This window comes from Balaenoptera borealis (genome assembly GCF_965194805.1).
Source record: "Balaenoptera borealis genome assembly, chromosome: 8".
In the NCBI taxonomy this organism is placed as follows: domain Eukaryota; kingdom Metazoa; phylum Chordata; class Mammalia; order Artiodactyla; family Balaenopteridae; genus Balaenoptera; species Balaenoptera borealis.
In genome coordinates, this window is record NC_138865.1 from 35,272,240 (window position 1) to 35,291,977 (window position 19,738).

A 19,738-nucleotide genomic window follows, 5' to 3' on the forward strand; every position below is an offset into this window, starting at 1 on the left:
TTAATGAACAAAACCAGTGGTTATTTTTATTACATTTTATTTTTAAAGAGCTTGTTTTCAGTGTTATGCTATGTAGCAACAAAGCAATGTAATCGTATTCCTTTAGCATATATTAGCTTAATTCCATAATGAACATGCATTTTACACTTAGGAGAATGTGATCTCTTTCCTTACACTATTGAAAAAAATATTCTAGCTCATGAAATTACCAGCTTTTTAAGTTATTCTGACTTATACTATCAGGCATTTCCTGGGAATTGTGTGATCCCAGCATGCTGCTACTCCAGTCAGCCAATTTATGCCTTACATGAAAATCATAATTTATCTAATCTGTATTTGGAAATCTATATTGCATTCAAGATCCATGAAATAAAACAGTCAAAGAAGGGTCTTAATAAATAGAAAAGAGAAAATGCTGAAAAATTAAGACAGGAATTTTTTTCATCTATCTCCTCTTTTCTCCTTCCACAAATATCAATACAATATAGAAATTGTATTTTTTGATGAGCCTAAAGGAAAGTTCTAAACTGATAAACCTAGATTCTTTTTCAGTATTGATCTGACTTCAGTACAGATAGCTAAACTAATAAGTCAGATGCTATTTGAAGAAATGCGTTTCAGTCCTAGTATAAGATATTAATAAAAGCTGTCATATGCATGTGTGAGGAAATGAGCCTTCTGAAACCCTGCTAAGATGGAAGTGGAAAGGTTGTTTAGGAACCCTGGGCACTAGACTCTGCTCCTTTCCCTAGGTGAGGGTTCTATGGACTGAACTGTATCCTCCCCCAAAATTCATAAGTTGAAGCCCTAAACCCTAGTGTGACTGTATTTGGAGATGGGGCCTTTAGCAGGTAATTAAGGTTAAAAGAGGTCATAAAAAGTCACCAGAGAGCTCTCTCTCTGCCATGAAAGGACACAGTGAGAAGGTGGCCATCTGCAAGCCAGGGAGAGAGCTCTCACCAGGAACCAAATCAGCTGGCACACTGATCTTGGACTTCCCAGGCTCCAGTACTGTGAGAAGTAAATTTCCGTCTTTTAAGCCACAGTCTGTGGTATTCTGTTATAGCAGACTAAGACAGAGGGTATTGGTTTGCTGATGCTGAGTTTAGGCCATGAGTCAGGAGAGCCCAATGCTTATAAATGTTCTTTTAAACAAAAGCCATAGATAGTGCTGCAGCATATGATTAAAAGTCCCCAAATTGTAGAATTATATCTATTTTTATATAATATTTCCTTACAACATTCATTTATCCACTCAACAAATATTTATAGAGCCCTCTTATTTGCTAGGCACTGTAAAAGAAACTATACAACAGTGAACAAACCCCAGTTCCCTGTCGTCAAGGAGTTTATAGTCTAGTTGGGGGAGAGAGATACATGAAAATCAAACCAGAAGGGAGTGATAAACCCCATGATGGAGGTAAATACGGCACCCTGTTGGCACCCACAGAAGGGGTACCTAAGCCAGTGACTGGTAGTGGACAAGGTGGCAGGGAAGGCTTCTCTGCTGTCACCACAAGCCAGTCAGGTAAAGATGAGCCAGGAAGCCTTCTAGGGAGAGAGGGAACGTGCACGGGCCCAGTTCCAAGAAGACTTGGTGCACATAGGGGCAGGAGAATCTGCCAAGAAAAAGGCTGAAAATCATGAGGGATCCGTACGCCAATTTCAGAAGTTTGAATTTTATCCTGTATACAACAGAGAATCCTGAGGGTAAAAAATGATTTTTTTAAATGTACGTAAACGGGAGCTTTATTTAAAGCCACTATTATTTTTGCCACTCAGACCAGGTTATATAAAGTTTGTGTTTCCTTTGATTTTAGTGGCAACCCATGCTGCAAATTCATGACTTTCTCATGTGGCTTCAGATGAGTACCCTGGCTTCTAGTCCTCACCACACCGGTCCTGCTACTTGTTCCAAATCCAGGTACTATCTATGCCTGATCAACAGCCACTCTCATTGCCAACAAAATAGTTAATAACACAAAAACAAGTTTCCAAATTTCTGTCCTGGATATGGCCAGTGTTCTTTGTTGGAAAGCAACAAGTATGTTCTTAAAAGGTTCCAGTTTTAACTTCACATGAAGTAATGAAGTGTCATTATTTTGTTTATTAATCATCTCTGAATCATTTTCATGGCCTTTCTCATAAATATTTGTGCTGTGAAGATTAAGTTATTGGCAGGGTTACAGGCTGATGTCTTTTATTCATCCAAGACTTGGTAGTGTTTCAGCAGTTGCCAAAGTACTTTCACCTTTGCTGTGCTGACCTCATCCATGACCCTGCAAATCTGTCACCTCTGGGAGGAGAGGTGCTTCAGACCTTATTCTACCTGAGTAGTATGCTAGTAAATTGGGCTGTGTGGTTGCCCTTTACAGGATGAGCTATGATTACAATTCATTTTATTTTTGCCTTCTAAACTTGCTTTTGTAATTCTTGGTCTTTCTAAACACTCAACGAATTGCAAGGTACAACCCGGGGATATAAGCTAGCCACCACTTTGTGAAGAAAATGTTGTAGACGCTCATAATCCATTTAGAGAAAGGGGCAGCAGTGGGGCAAAGGAAATCAAAGTTAGGTATCTTTCAGTCTTTCAGCAAGTGTATCAATAGTATTTATGTATCACGGAAAAAATTCAATTTTTCTCCTTTTTTTCTCGAGGAACTGAAGGAGAAGGGATGGAACACAGCTAAAACCATGTTCTTTCTGCCTAAGCTTTCTGAAGTGAAGGTAGGACTGAAACTTCATTCAGATAATCCATGGGGCTACAGCATGGTACAAATTCTTGATTCACGTAAAGTAGGATGGTTAGCAGGAAAGAGGTGCTAGCAGTTTGGACACCGATCCCTAGTTCAGATGTTGGCATTCTAATATTAGACACCCTTCACCTTTTTATTTAGCATGAGGCATTTATCCCTAGGCTAAGTAGAGAAAAAAAAAAGAGGCAAAAACTAATTACTGTTAATACTTTTATTTTTATATACAGTGCTAAAGGGGATAAGACGCTTGTGCTTAAAGACTGGTAAAATGTATATGGTTGGTCTCCTACCAAAAATAATTGCCTGATGAAAATTAACCGCAATTTACCCAAAATCATTGTTGTAAATCTGTTTGTGAGGAGTTGTGTTGCTATAGCAGTGTGGGGTGTTCACCTTTGTGGGCAACGGTGGGCAGCTGAGAGGCGTGCTCCAATCTGCCACACCAGCACCCGAGGAGCTAAGGGACAGGTTGCCTGGGAGTTGCCAAAACCCGAGGGAAGCATCTGGAACACGCAGAGCAACCACCATTTTCCTATTGTCCGTAGAAGTTGTCAGGACCAACTGGACCATGCCTCCTCTCCCTGCTTACCTCAGTCACTACTTCTCAGTTACACATAACCACTGGCTGCTCATCCCCCTGCTAGTCTCTACATCCCTGATCTAATCCAATCCCTCATCCTTCCAGACCATTCCTCGGTGCCCCTGGAACCAGGCTATGATCTACTAACTGTCCTGTGTCTTCTACCCAAGGAGCCCTCTGTCTCCTCCTGATACTGCCTCCCCACTGCAGCCCTCACAAGTCAAGATCTTATACCTCACATCCTTAAACCTCAGGGTTCATGCTTCCCATTGCTGCTTCCAGATCATTTTTTCTTAAAAACTCCTTCCCCTCTTTAAGGTTTGTGCTATCCAGCTTAACCATTCTCACCCTCACCCCACCTTGTTAACTGACTTCCTAGTTGCTTCCTGATAGTGACTGAACACTCAAGATCCTGGATTAATGTTGCTTCCTTTCCCATCTCCTGCCATCATTCTTGATAACATCAGTATCCATGTGGATGTCCCACCCAACTCCTGGCTCACCAGTTTCTTGACCTCACCTCCACAGACTCGATTCCATGTCCCACCCAACTCCTATTCCCAAAGTCATATACCACTGATGTCATTACCATTAACTGCACAACCTCCAAATCCCTGAATTCAATCATATCATGCTCCAGTTCAACTGCTCAATTATCCCAATGACAACAATGCTGGAATATACCCTTCATCTCATCAAGTCCTCCAATTTGCTGACTCTTCTGCTTTCTCACTAACATCAGCCTCCCCTTTTCCAGCTTATGTTCAATTTTATAATCGTTTCTTTGCAAACATCCTTTAGCTTCCTTGCTTCTCTCTCCTTCTCCTGGTAAAACTCAGCTGTTTCCCTATTCTGTGTCTGCAACTGAACAACTGAAGCTTGCTGAATGAAGTCTGCACCACTGCACAGATGGTTTTACTGGAATTACTCTCAAATAGGAACTTAACATCACCCAGGAAGTCTAGGCCCACTAAGCTTGCTTTCCTACTTTATGACTTCCACTAATGACTTCTTTCATAATTTCTCTCTCCCCAAATCTCTTTCCCTCTGTACTGATGACTTTAATTCTCAATTAATTGAGGAAATATCGCTGTATCTGTGCCTTTCTTTATCCCTTTCTCTTACTACTTCTCAAAGGCTAGATCTTCCGCCTGTGGTCTGGATCCCACCCTCTCCTGCCTCCAGGACTTCACTTCTTCTGTTATCACCTCTCTGGCATGATCTCTTTTTTTCCTATTAGTCTTTTTCCTCAACACACAAACAGGTTCTATTATCTTCCCAACTTAAAAACAAACTACACTTCATCCCACAATGCCCTCCAGCTACTGCTAGTTTCCACGTCCAAACTTAAGGAGCAGTCCCAGGGGCTTGCCCTTTCACCGCTTGCCCACCTCACCCTGGCATCTGCCTACTTCGACTGCTCATGGAAAGGTGACCAAAGAGTTCTTCAGCTCCAGGGGCTTTCCCACTTCTTCTGATTCTGGTTCTCAGCAGCAGTCAATAAAGTTAAGTGTTCCCTCCTTTTTGAAACTCTCACTTGTCTTGGACTTTAGGACCTTGCACTGGGCCTCCTACCCAGTGGGCCACAGTCACTCTCCAGGCTCAGTACTGGGGCTTCTCCTCTCCTCTCTGTGTTCTGTTCCTAAGCTGTTCACACAGTCTATGGCTATAAAAACTATCTGTAATCTATTTATAATGTCTATGCTGATAACTTCGAAATTTAGACCTCCAGTCTCCAAATCTCAGAGTAGCATATCCACTGCCCATGTGACATTTCCCTATATCCTCAAATTTAATATGAGCAAAAGAGAACTCTTGATTTTTTTTTTTTAACTCCAAACTTGTGTCTCTCCTAGTTTTCCCCATTCAGTGAATCCAGTCTGCTGCTTAAGGCAGAAAATTGGGAGTAATCCTGTCTTCTCCCCTTCCCAAAAACCAGTTCAACATCAAACTGAATTTATCCATTCAGCTCTGTCTCCATGGCAACTACTCTATTGCAAACCACCATCACCTAGTTCCTTATGGTTTCCCTTAGTCCACTCTGCCCTCTTCCATGAAGAAGCTGGAAAAATCTTTTAGAAACATACATAAGATCATGTCATGTTTCAACAGCTTTCTACTGCAGTTGGAACAAAATCCAAATTCTTTTCTATAATCTACAAGGCTTGGCATGCTCCAGCCCCATCTATGTCTCTCCCTTCATCTCATGCCATTCTCTGCTTGATTTATTATGCACTAAGTACACCAGTCTTCTCTCAAAACCTCCTTCCTCTTCAGAAAGCTCTTACTTTGGTTCTTTGCCTCATTATCCTTCAGGTCTTAACTTAAATGTCACTCGTATAGAGAGGTCTTCCCTGACTACCCACTAGAAAGGGAGTTATATCCCTCCCGATCCCATTATTCTCTATAAAGGGGGCCTGTCTACTTTTTTCCTATAACACACCATTTTATAATTATTTATTTATAAGTTTTTTTACTTTTGAAAATTTTACGGTTTGATGCCAACCCCCATCCCACTGTACTGTAAGCTCTATGCCTCTTTTTTTACACTGTATATTTAGCATCTAGCAAAATGCCTGAGTGCATATTAGATGCTCAATAAATACTCAATGAGTGAATGAATATAATGCACTTAAGTATTTCATTTATATAAAATAATTTCATGTTTTATCAATTTGGGGATTAGCTTTCTGAAAACACTAAAACATTTGGGATTTTTTTTTTTTTTTTTTTGGCTGTGCTGCGTGGCTTGTGGGATCTTAGTTCCCCGACCAGGGACTGAACCCAGGCCACTGCAGTGAAAGTGCTCTAAACACTGGACCACCAGGGAATTCCGGGATTTATTTTTTAAAGTGTACAAATTCATATTTCTCTGAAATATTCAGATGCCAGGTATAGTTAAAATTCAAATAATTTGTGTATTTTACTAGGTAGTTATATTTCTTTTGAGAATCATTCATAAAGTCCAATGTTGTTATAGATGACATACCTGCGGATCCCTTTTGGTGTTTCTCCAATTATGAAGGTGGTCTGGCCTGTTCGGTAGACATTTTTCTTCTTCTGGCTTACAGGGTGTGAAATGTAAAGGGGAAAGGAAATGCTGCCTTCACTTGGTTGTTGGCATTCCTTTGTATGTGTCGATGTATCTTCCTTCATTTTTTCCTTATATGTCTGAAAAAAGGATGAAAGCAAAAACTCTGAAAAAACAGTCATTTTTGGTCAAATAAGGAGACTGTCTTACTTTTTCCCAGTATTCTTTACAATTTAGTATATCATATTCTCCAAGTGATATCACTGTCAGATCTTGTTAGATCTTTAAAAAGATATTACTTGTAGCAGTAATGTGATGTTTCTCTTTTCATTGTTTAAGATATATGCTAAAGATATACCTTTCTTAAAGATACAATAAAAGAAATGGTAATATGATGTTTCTACTGTCAAGACTACGGGTATACTGATACACATGCTGGCATCCACTCTCCTAAACAAGGATAAAAATTAATGATTATATAAATAATGGCATAAAAATGGTATATTTAAAATTTTTAATTCAGCAATTTCTCTCAATATTATTAAGCAGACTTTCAGTTATTTAATCTTATATAAGTAGTCAAACTTTTAAGAAATAACAACCTTTATATAATAATGAAATACACTAGGTTTTGTAAATCCTACTTCAATCTCCAGTGGGTTGCAAGAATTACTTAGTGATTGTTAAGATGTTAACTAGAGGTGGTTGAAATTACAGATAGAATCATATTTATTTTACAGACTAAGGGTGTCTTGCGTAACAAAAATTGTTAAAAATAGTGAGTCAAGAAAAAAATAATTTTAAACTGTATGGTTCCATTTTCCCTGACAAAATGGTAAGGTGAGTATGTGGAAAGTCCCCATCTTATTCCAAAAAGAGAAATACTGGATGCAATTTGACAACAACAACAAAATTATATTTGAGCTCAAAAGTAAGAAAGGAAAATCTCTAGATGCCAAAACCAAGTAACATAGTGGTAAGTGGGAGCTGAAGCTCAGCAGCCCCAGGGAAAGGGTCCTAAGTTCTAGTCTGCAGGATTCCATGTGTAGAGGGAAAATGGAAATGATTTAACTCTCTGAATTAAAAAGCAAACAAACAAACAAAATAAAAACACAGCAGGAATTAAATGGATATCCAGTTTTCAAATTAAAGCTAGGAAAGCCCAAACTGGGGGCACAGGATAGAAACAGGCTCCCTTGTTATTCTAGATAGAATCACTGGTGAAAACATGGAATGTCCAGCCTGTGCCATTTGTGGAATCTGATTTTGTAGCACTTGCATTGTATGGAAAAATCTAAGCTAAAAACCAACATAAAAAACTGGCCCAGAACCAGTGAAAACCATAGATCTCAATGAGGAGTGAATACAAAAATATAACATAGGAACACTTTTTAAATCTAGAGAATGCTTGTGATTCCAATGCTGGGGGGAGGGGGAAAAGAGTTCAGGTAAAAATTATAAAGAACATACAAAGCCCACTGCCATGAAAGTGGACAGATACAACAAACGTGAGAATCCATATCTGAGGAATTATAGATAACAAAGCAATCTGAAAGAGACTTTAAATCATTAGCATATCCAGAAAGATAAAGGAAGAACTGGGTATTGTAAAATACCAGATCTGAGAAAGAACCAAATACAAATTCTAGAAAAGATATATAGGTTTGAAAAAAAATAGACATAGAAACAAACTTAAAATATGGGTTAAGCAGCAGGTTACACAGCCTTACAATGATAGTTGATAAATTGGTAGAGTAAAATTACTCAGAATGCTAGGCAGAGAGAGAGAAAGAAAGAAAGAAAGAAAGAAAGAAAGGAGGGAAGGAGGGAATAAAGGAAAAAAGGAGGAAAGAAAGGAAGAAAGGAAGGAGGAAAGGAGGAAAGGAAGGAGGAAAGGAAGAAAGGAAGGAAGGAAGAAGAAAGAAAGAAAGAAGAGAAAGAAAGAAGGAAAGAAAGAAAGAAAGGAAGGAAGACAGACAAGAAAGAAAGACAAGAAAGAAAAATTAAGAGACAGAAGACGGCAGAAAACATACCAACATTTCTAAAATATTAGAAGGAGATAACAGAAAATGGAAGAGATAATGTCAAAGAAGTAATAGCAGAGAATTGAAGAAGGCATGAATCCTCAAACTAAAAAAGGAGAGAGAATCTCTAGTGTGAAAAATGAAAATAAATCTGTACCTTGTTATATCACAGATAAAGAGAATATCTTAAAAACTACCAGAGAAAAATAAGCTATCCCACAAAGAAATAATAATCAAACTAAAGGCAGACTTCTCATTACCAGTACCACCATCACCACCACCAAGAGAAGATAATGAGAGTATCTTCAACATGCTGGGAGAAAAAAACCGTCAACCTAGAATTCTAAACCCAATTAAACTATCACTTAAGAAATCTGCAGGCATACAAATACTACAAAACACAGATTAGTAATTGTCAATTAGACAGTGATTTTTTCTTTTACAGGAGTTCAATGGGATTGAAGTGGCACATATCACTGAATGTCGGTAGGGAATGGCTTTCATTTCACAAATATTTACTAAGCACCTATTACATTCCTGCCACCATGCTATGCAGTTGAGAACAAAAATATTTACATATACAAAGAGGCCCCTACTCTTAAGGGGCTTAAAAAAGCTGAGCCCCCCCCTCCCTTTTTAGTTTTTTCCATTTTTAAAATAAATGATTTATCTCTTTAATTTATATTCAAGTTCATTTCATTGAAATAAACTGAACAAAAGACATAATTATATGTTCTTTAACAGCAAACCATTTCTAATGAAAAGAAATTGACTTCTTCAAAATCTAGTGTGACTCACGTGGACAAACACAAAATGCCAGGTTGCCATTTTGAACCAGGGCGTTGCTTCAGTCAGTAATGCTGAAAGTACTTTCCTCAAAGACATCATTTCTTAAATCTTAAAACATTATTAATAAAGAGAGGAAAATGCTGATCTTTAAAGATAAATTTGAAAGAGATTTGATGCATTTATTTTACATCACAAGAAAACAAGATGAATGTTAAAAGTTCCTAATAAAATAGCTCATAATCTTTGATGATTCCCAAGAAATAATTATCCATTATTATAAGGAGGGATGGGAATGTTTACATGGGGATAAAGGGAGTAAACCGAAAGAGAAGGAACTGGGCCAACCAAGAACACTCCCTCCTCATATACTACAATTTCTGAAGCCATGGAGAAATCATGCCAGGCCATGGCAATTTTCAATTATTTACATGATTACTCTGGGTCTTTCTGACCCTGGCAGCATTACAACGCTCATATTTCGAACAGATACATTTTTTTCTTAAGTTGGTTTTACAAATTCTTCAGGGAAATTCAACTTTTCTATTCATAGCTATCAGACATGTGGATCTTTAATTTATGCCAAATATTATACACTTAAAAACCTGGGGCTTCCCTGGTGGCGCAGTTGTTGAGAATCTGCCTGCCAATGCAGGGGACACGAGTTCGAGCCCTGGTCTGGAAAGATTCCACATGCCGCGGAGCAACTGGGCCCGTGAGCCACAGCTACTGAGCCTGCACGTCTGGAGCCTGTGCTCCGCAACAAGAGAGGCCGCGATAGTGAGCGGTCCGCGCACCGCAATGAAGAGTGGCCCCCGCTCGCCGCAACTAGAGAAAGCCCTCGCACAGAAACGAAAACCCAACACAGCCAAAAATAAATAAAAAAACAAAAAAACAAAAAAAAAAACCTGATTATTTTAGATAATAATAAAAAGAGAAAAGCATTTTTTCTCTCACATTGGCTCAATATCCCATCTTTTACTTAAAAAAAAAATCTAGGTTCAGATTTCCATTTTAGTAGGGTAGTTTAACACTTACTGAAACAAGGCTGTGAAACAAAATTTTGTTTACTAATTATTTTAATAAACATTTTGATGCCCTTGTTATAAAAGCTGGTTTCACTATTTATAGTAAAATAGTATCTTTTACAATAGCTGATATAAGGAAAATAGTGACAGTGCAGTTGCAATTGAAGGGACAGTTATAATTTATTATAAAGCAAAGTACAAGGCCTGGGGCCAAGATGAAAAGATTCCAGACCATGTGAAATTGGACGCAAACTCTTTCACTACCGCTTATGTCAAAGTTGGGAAGTCATATGACACTGAGGCAACACTATTAAGTAGCAATAGTAATGAAGGGTCAAGTAATGAAAAATTCAGTAAAAATGAGCTGGATTAGGAAATTAAAAGAGAACATTATCACTCCTTAATATTACGGTAGAGGGTGAGATTGCTTGCTCAAGAAAGCAAAATAAACCCACTCTTCTTTCCACCAGAGAACAGAATGGCCAACAACTGGAACACTATGTCTGTATCTGATAGGAAATTTTGAGATCATAACATGAAGAAAGTAGAAAGCCCAGTTTCTGTAAAAGCCCCTAATTGCTCCTAACTTTTTCCTAGAAAGTTTCTTCTAAATTATCCAAGATTTGCTTTGAGAAATTACTTCTATACTCCGTGATTCTGATGAAGGTTTCCTTCCTCTTAAGATTTATGGTTATAATGAAAAGGAGGGAATTATGAAGACAAGAACTTTGTACAGTATTTGTATAGTATAAATATGTCTGCTAATAAGTATTTTAGAAAGTTTGACACTGTTAAAGTTTAATTTATAACTTAGTAATTGCTATGTTCATGATTATCTTCATAAATTATTGGATATTGTTAGGTATTTCTACTATGGTATTTTTATGAAAATAATCAAGTTCAACTTATGGAATCTTTATTAAAAATAAAACTTAGTAAGTATAAAGAGTGTAGTAATTATTTCTACATAATGTAAACATACAGTTAAAAGATCCATTTGATGATGAGATTAAATGAATGGAAATGTGAGGTTACTTAAGAAACTGAATTTATCAGAGAATATTGAAATAATAATCCTAATTGATGAGTGGTAATATGTCTTCCTCCTTTGGACATATATGTACTATGTGGAGCAGCCAGCTGAACACTGAAAAAGTAGAAGAAAACCCACCCCCGTCAGAGTTAAACAGGTCTAAAAAGGTAAAAGATCGGCCATGGCTAATTATGTTAAGTCCTAATCTGATTTATATAATTAAAAATTTAAAACATAACATGTTATTGTCAGAAAAGTAAATATTTGTCATTAAAAATAAAATTCGGAATATAAAAAATTATTTAATTCAACAAAAACATTAAATATATATTATTTCTATAAATGGTAATTGTTTTAATATATTTTGGCCAAAATAGTCTCCTCACCTATCCACAATCAAATGTTTAATGTGGAAATGGCTCACTTCAAAGACTTCATGAATAACTGCTTTTTTAAAAATTGAAGTATAGTTCATTTACAATATTATATTAGTTTTAGGTGTACAACATAGTAATTCAATATTTTTATAGATTATACTCCATTATTATTAAATTATTACATTATTATAAAACAAAGGCTGTATTTCCCTATGCTGCATAGTAATATATCATCAACATCCGCTTTGACTTAATTTTGATAAAGTTATAAAATCATTATTCATTTTTTGAATGTCTCTAAAATATATTTAAAAATACATCATAAAATTACTATTTAAACATGTGTAAAGTATACAGTCTGTAAAATAAAAGCTATAATTTTAAGTTGTAAAAGATATACATTAGGATTACAATAAATAAGAGGGCACTTTTGTAGGGAAAAATTTCTTCTTTTAGAGTAGCCAAAATGAATTTACACTAGACCTAGTCAACTGTACATAATCCTGTACAACTAATTTCTTACTGTAAACTTTTAGGTTTATATTGGTTCTAGAAGGAAAGTTTATCTTTAGATTAATAGTATGAGACATTCAAATGACCTTTGATAATAAATACTTTCTTTTTCCTTTGGACCCAAAGTGTACTGTCCGTATTTCAAGGCATTAGACCTAAGCCAAATAGCAATATTAATAGCAATAGCCAATTAAAATATTGAACCAGTAGTTATTTTTTTAAAGATATAACTGAAAAAAGATAAGGTATATATAGATTTTCAATATGAAAGAGTAAGAAAAAATAAAACTGACTCTTAAAAAGTTTGCAGATAACAAATTTTAATGTCAGTGCACTGAGAAAAGGAAAAAAGGGAATATTCCCCCTACCTCATGGCCATATGATTACATTAGCATTTTTCTTTTTTCTCTGCTACATATGAAATTTATCTTTATATAATAGAAAACTTCATTGGAATAGTGCACAGAATGTTTAGGGAAAAAAACTCTCTTTCTTTGAAGTAAAAAATAATTTTGGAGGCAAATTACTAAAGAACTATAGAGGGCACCTAGGTAGGAATAGCAAGGAAATGAGAAAAGTTGATAGGAATCAGTTTTTCCCATACTCACCCACCTGTGGGCAACAAATGGGGCAGGAAACATTACAATCCAGGAGACTGAGTTTCAAAAACAGCCATGAACAGCCTCTAGTTCCCATTTTGGCAGGAGAAACACTATCGCAATATCTACCATCTTTCTAAATCTCTTTGGGGCTAATTACTGGAGACACATCCATAGCTGGTACAGATAATGCTGATTCCTTTTCCTCTGCTCATCTGTATTCCCCACAAGTAGAGGAAGCTTGGAGGGGGACAATGTACAATGAAGAACAGCCTGAAAGAATGGGTAGCCTGTCTATGATAGGCTACCATGATGTAGTGAAATCTTTATTAAGCAATTTTGGAATGGATCTGTCTGCTGAGCAGGTTTCTCCAGAAAACACCTTACAGAGGATATACCAGAACAATGAGCAATGTATATTTAACAGCCACATTCACTGTTTTTTCCATAACTGGATGATCAGCCTTGATGAGTCACTGAGAAAACTGGAGACCGGGGAGGAGATTTTCAAAGGCAATGGAAGGTCCCAATGGCTCTGACTTGTTGAGAAGCCTGAGTTTAGATTCTAAGATCACCAGAGGATCTGCCCATCACAGGAAAGCTCTTTGGTTTACACCTTGCTCCTGAGAATAGCACAGAGCTTCACAAGCCAGTCTATGGTCACGGCCACAAGTGGGCACACCGTGTAGCCAAAGCCCCTCACACTGGCCTGATCACACCAACTTTGCCATAAAGACTAAAAAACATCAAGTGCTCTTTCATTTTTTTTCTTCATTAAACCTTAAATAGTTAAGTCTGAGAGGCAGCAATGCTTTTGTTTACACATCTGTTCAAACAAAAGATTAAAAAGAAACCTCTCTTTGGGTAAGGGCCAAACCCCATAAACACATAAAAAGTCATAAACTTGCTTGTCTTTGCAAAGCAGGGAATCAGGAGTACCATAAAAACATACAGCACATGTAAATAAATTCATTCAAATGGCATCTGAGAGTCTAAAAGGACAAAGACCTTTAAGTATCTTTGCACAAGTGTGAAAAACCCCTTATCTTTGAAGTAATCATTCAAGATTTCTGCCTGGAGGTAGGAAATATTACTGTAAATGCAGTTTTCCAACATTCAACAAAAACTTAAGGCAAGTATGAGGTACCCCTGAATTGTCTTCACTCAGCCTCTGGAGAAAAGCCAGCTGGTTAGAGGACCCACCACGAATATACGCTGAAGTATAATTTTCTGCATATGTTTAAAAATGTCATTCAAGTCTGAAAAAACAAACACTTAGATTCAAACCTAAAACATTTTTTTTTTTTTGGTGGTGAAGGGAGATTAAAGTTTGTAATTATGGTTCTCTTTTCCTCCTGGAAGGAGTAACCGTTACAATTCAGTTTTTTATATATAGAGATATATATTTTCTTTTTTGATAGTACTTTGCTTGCTGAGTGAGCCACAAAAGGACAACTTTATATTGGCTTCCCTGAGCCTAGCTTCCTTTTTTTGTGCACAGCAGTCCATTTCTCATTGTACAAGAAACTCATCTATCTAAAGGAACGAAGTGATAGCCTCGGGAGTGCAGGTGAATACTGTGGGGCACACACAACAAACAGAAATACAAAAGCCCTATCTCCTTGGGATCTGGGAACATGAAGGCAGTGCCACAGCAGTCAACCTGGGGGAAAAAGGCAGGTGAGATGGTGGCAACTACCTTTAAAAAAGCCTGCAGACCAGCAACAGGGAGTGTTGGCTAATATTCCCTCAGTCCTTCATGGGAGGGTGGTCAGGGAGTAAATTCCCCTTAATACCTTCTACAGACAAAGGCAAGGCCTTTTGGGGTAGCTGTCTGAGCACTGGACTCAGCACCACAAGCCCTGGTATCTACTAGTCTTTTTAGGATCTCCAGTAAATAGTAATGAATAGGTCCTTGGCATCTTGGGCCCTGACTCAATTTTAAATCTTTACATATATTATTTATATTACTGTAAAAATGTCTCTAAACATTACTTGAAGGTCCTATACTAAATAATACCTGTCAGTGAAAAGATCACGGAAGGGTGGTGCTGATGGAAAAATTTTAATTAAAGTCTTTCTTGGAAGGCACCCGCCCCTGCTTGCCTTTCCAGTGGCTGGCACTTCCACGGGGAGCTTAGGCTCTCACTTCCTTCCTCCAGGCCTCCAGCTGGGGTAAGTGTAGGTTTCTATGCAGGCTGATTCAGTGACAAGGCCATCGATGGCTCTCCAGTGTCTAGGGAAGAACATTTCAAGCACCCTGCCACAAATGACACCAGGACACTGTAACTAGTTGTGAAGCTGGATGCAGATTATTGTTAATAATAAAGTACTGAAATCTGTGAATAATTCTTTTTAGTAAATTAGAGTGGATTTCCTATAACCACATACTCTCTCCTATTCTGATATGCTTTCTTGAGTCGTGTAGAAGACAAAGTAAAGCTTTCCCACAGAGAAAGGCCAACTGAAAGTATGTTCCACTAGAACTGAATTTAATGATCAAGTGACCCCTTCTTATGGTCTAAAATGGCAGTTCTGAAACTTTTTGGTCTTAGGATACCTTTACACTTTAAAAATTATTGAGGACGCCAAAGAGATTTTGTTTATGTAGGTTATATCTATTGAAAGTTTAAAATAATTAAATAACTCTTTACCAGCAAAAAAGTTTATATTTTCCAAGGCAAACAAACAAAAAATTAGCCAGAAGAGTGGCTACATATTACATTTTTGCAAATGTCTTTAATAGCTGGCTTAATAAAAGACAGCTGGAGTCTCATATCTTCTTCTGCATTCAGTCTGCTGCAACAATGCTGTTTTAGTTGGAGTGTATGAAGAAAATCAGCCTCATACAGATATGTAGTTGAAAAAGGGCAGAGTATTTTCATAGCCTTTTCAGGTAATTGTAGATATTCTTTTTTGATACTTTATCAAAATTCAATTAAGGTTAGTTTCATGTAATATTTGAAACCATATCAGTGAACTTTTTATATTGTTAAAATTAAAATTCATTGGTATATTTTGTACTTTGGCTGAATTTTTTCCCCATGCATGATTTTGTAGTATCATTCACTGGTCATTTGGAAAATATTAAGTCAGTTATGCAGATCTTCAAAATGTTGACACATTCAATTATACAACATTGGAAAACCATATTTGTTGTTATTACCACCTATGCATCAGAAAAAATCTTTTTAAATATTGGGAAGTGGTCATGGTCACAGTGGCAGACACAAGTTTTTCAATATTTTAATTTTCACTTGAAAGCTTGAATTTTATCACTGGCAACAAGTACTGTCTGTTGTCTTCCTTGAAGTGACAGAAAGTATCTACCAAATACACAAGTCTAAATAACCATAGTTTGTCAGTCATTCTTTCAAGTATTGATACAAATTGTGTTCCATAAAAAAAAGTGGCTAGTTTAGTCTGCAGTTCAATTATACAAGTGCTTCTGTACACTTCCTATTTCATCAAACAGAATATTAAAAAGATGAGTACCAAAGGGTTGAGATTTAAGAAAATTAGTAATTTTTATTGATTCATCAAGGATATTCTTTTTTTTTTTTTTAAGAATCAATTTTATTTATTTATTTTTTGGTTGTGTTGGGTCTTTGTTGCTGCACACAGGCTTTCTCTAATTGCGTCCGGCGGGGGCTACTCTTCGTTGCGGTGCGTGGACTTCTCATTGTGGTGGCTTCTTGTGTTGTGGAGCATGGGCTCTAGGCATGTGGGCTTCAGTAGTTGCAGCACGTGGGCTCAGTAGTTGTGGCATGCGGGCTGTAGAGCACAGGCTCAATAATTGTGGCGCACGGGCTTAGTTGCTCTGTGGCATGTGGGATCTTCCTGGACCAGGGATTGAACCAGTGTCCTCAGCATTGGCAAGTGGATTCTTAACCACTGCGCCACCAGGGAAGTCCCCATCAAGGATATTCTTAAGAGAAACTAAAAGTAGTTTTCCTTTCCTGAAAGTATGCGGTGGTAAATACTAGTGGCCCAAATAATTTTTATGAACAAAGTGAGAAGTTCTTTCTCTTAAAGTATTCATTATTTCATCTGGCCACAGCAACGGGATAGCCTTAAATACTGAATAAAAGTATGATATGGCTTTCTAATTCCATTTTGAAGCAGTTAATGCTAAATAGTCATGAAAGTTGTTTATAGATCAATTGAAATTTGATTCCGATAATAACTTGGTTACAAAATGACTGACACCTTTAAATAAAACATCAACCTACCAACAATTTTGTCGTAAATGCTGTGAGAGCTGACTCTGGTTATGTTAAAAGGGATTATATCTTCATCAGGAAATTTGCAAAAATATCACAACTTCCATCTTAGATCAAGGATCATAGTTCAAACATATTTATCCTGCCTAAAGCTAATCTACTACAAAAGAATTCATGCTTATGCTAATAAATTAGAATAATTCTCCACATTTCTCTGTATAGAATCTCTTTAGTATATACTAGAAATTCAATTAAAATCGGTAAGTTCTAATTGAGTATCTATGTAGCAGGTACTTTTTTAGGTCCTGGGAATAAAAGGTAGAGTAAGATTCACTTCCTAATGCAAAAGAGTTTCACAGTCTAACCAGGAATACAGTGCCAGACACTGTGGATGGCCTACTAACAGCCACTGCCTCCCTCTTTGTTGTCTGAACAAAATTGAGGTTCTCTTAGAAATGTGCTCAGGGAAGGTAGATTGCCCTCTCAGTTCTTAGGGGATAAACAAATTAGTCAAGCCAATTATGTTCTGCCAGAAAGATTTTCCTCCCCAATAAAAGGAGAGATACAGGAAGAGAACCACGCCTTCCTGTCTTCGGATACATTTGTAAGAGGAAATAAGTTCTTGAGATGCAGTAGTCATCTTGTAACATAAGGCAAAAGGCCTCATGGAACTAAAACTGAACTTACTGAGGATAGTGGGGCAGAAAATGAGAGAGCCTGAATTCTTATGATGTCATTGGACTGTAGTAATACACCTGGAAATACCTCCCTCCAGCCTTGCTGTTATGTAAATTAGTTCAACAGCCTATTGTATAAGCCATTTTCAGATGGTTATTCTATTCCTTGCAGCTGAAAGCATCCTGTAGATACTTACTTATAAAGTATCACATAATACAATGTGATAAGTGCTATAGCAGACATACATGCACACACAAACACACACACACAAATAAGTAAAGATGAATTTGAGGAAAACATTTATACTGCTTTGGAGAAGACAGGGGACAACTGTCACTGATGATACAAGGAGTAGGAGTTCAACAGGCAGACACAGGTGAAATGGAATTTTAAACAAAAGAACCACAAGAGCAAAGACATGGAAGAGTAAAAGTCCACAGTGTGCTTGGAGACTGATTTATAAACTGAAGGCTGACTAGGAAGAGCCTGCTCATCTTTCTATCCCCAGAGTCTAGCACAGTGCCTGGCACATAGTGTCAATAATTCTGAATGAGTATCTCAAAATGAGACTGGAAAAGGAGACTAGCACCAAATTGAGATAGGCCTCATGTGCTATGGAAAAGAAACACAGTTAAGATATTTTATAGAACTTTGGAAGAGAGAAAATTATGCCCCAAAGTGACTGTTCAGATTTGTTACTGCTAGATGAGGAAAGCTTACAAAGTCATGCATGGGTAGGGGTATCTTTCTGACACCATTCTCCATGTTCTCACTTCTCGAGTGGGTGTCTTATACCAGCACTATGGTCAAGAGATGACAGATAATGAGTGAAGATGAAGAATACTAGCATTTATGCTGCTCTAAAATAACTAACATCTTTACATTATCTGCCAGTATATCTCCTTTAACATTAACTTGTGGAGCTAAGAGTTAAGGAGCCTTTACTCATAGTGAAAATGGTTGTGGGGATCTGCCTTATGTAGTACTTTCTTGCAGGAATTACCAGTAACAAATATTTTCTGAACTTCTACTCTGTGCTGCCTGTTGCTAATTGGTGATGCTTACGGACATATATGTCATGGTCTTGATCCTTAAGCAGCTTGTAACATACATGAGAAGAGAGCAAACGTTAATACGGTGTCTGTCATGTCTACAGTGATGACTGGCACAGAGAATGGGTGTGAAAGGAGCTTGGAATAGAGTGATCTCCGAGGACTGAGGCTTCATGTAAGAAGTGAAACTTGAGTGGAGGATCAGCCAGTAGATGATTTACTTGGAGGTGCAGATTGAGTAAATTTATTGAAGACCATGAATGCCAGGCAAGCCTGAGAATACTTCTAATTCAGATAAGGAGGGATTGTTTCCCTTGGCTAATTAAATATATTCAGTAGTAGCTCTGAACAATGGCAGGTCATTGCCAGAGGATTTTCAGGAAAACTATGAAAGTTGTTAATGGAAAAGATAGTTTAAGCCATTTAATTTTCAGAAGATAGTGATGGGGTTCATTATGCGCTGACGACAACTTGAAAACCTAAATTATTCAAAAACTATCAATTTTGTACGAGACACTACTTTAGGTCTCCAGAATTATCAAATGTGAATCTGAGATATATTGTGCTATTTTTTGAAGTCCAGAGTTTATAGAAAAGAAGAAAAAGATGTATACTTACATAACTATGATAAAAATGTGGAAGTCATATGTTAGAATAACAGGCCACATAAAGTACTATTGGGAGAAGCAGAAAGAGTGTAAGGAGAAGGACAGCTTACTTCCATCTTAGGTTGGAATTGGGGCAGGCTTTGTGAAAGAGTGACACATCTGAGGTAGATGCTGAAAGGAAGAGAGGTTTGGAGATTTGGGAGGTTAGAAAAACTAAGGCTGAAGGTTATTTGTGGTAGAGAAAAAGCATAAGTAAAGAGAAAAAAGTAAAAAAAATTATGTCTTTGCCAAAATATCTTTGGCAGAGTAGATATTGCAAACAGTCTTACTATATTTCTTGAGTACAGATAGTTTTAACTATCTAAAAAAATATTTTTTAAAGAGAAAGATGCATTCAGTCCACCTGAATTTTTTGTTTAACTGCTAAAGTGACGGTAATTCTTCACAGGC

At 37.1% G+C, this 19,738-nt stretch overlaps 1 protein-coding gene across 8 annotated transcripts in view; it reads right to left on the reverse strand.

Annotated features, from left to right (window-relative positions):
- The window catches only part of ERCC6L2 (ERCC excision repair 6 like 2), a gene marked incomplete at its 3' end in the record, with an annotated part of 192,154 nt that overhangs the window by 44,208 nt on the left and 128,208 nt on the right, over positions 1-19,738 (reverse strand). For 6 of the 8 annotated variants that reach the window (XM_082401105.1, XM_082401106.1, XM_082401108.1 and 3 more), the window contains one exon: positions 6,326-6,507. In XM_082401105.1, the coding sequence (XP_082257231.1) occupies positions 6,326-6,507 (182 nt within the window). Of the gene's footprint in view, positions 1-2; positions 1,620-6,325; positions 6,508-12,740; positions 14,988-19,738 lie in introns of those variants that run through there. The other 2 variants (XM_082401107.1, XM_082401109.1) reach the window with 2 other exon arrangements.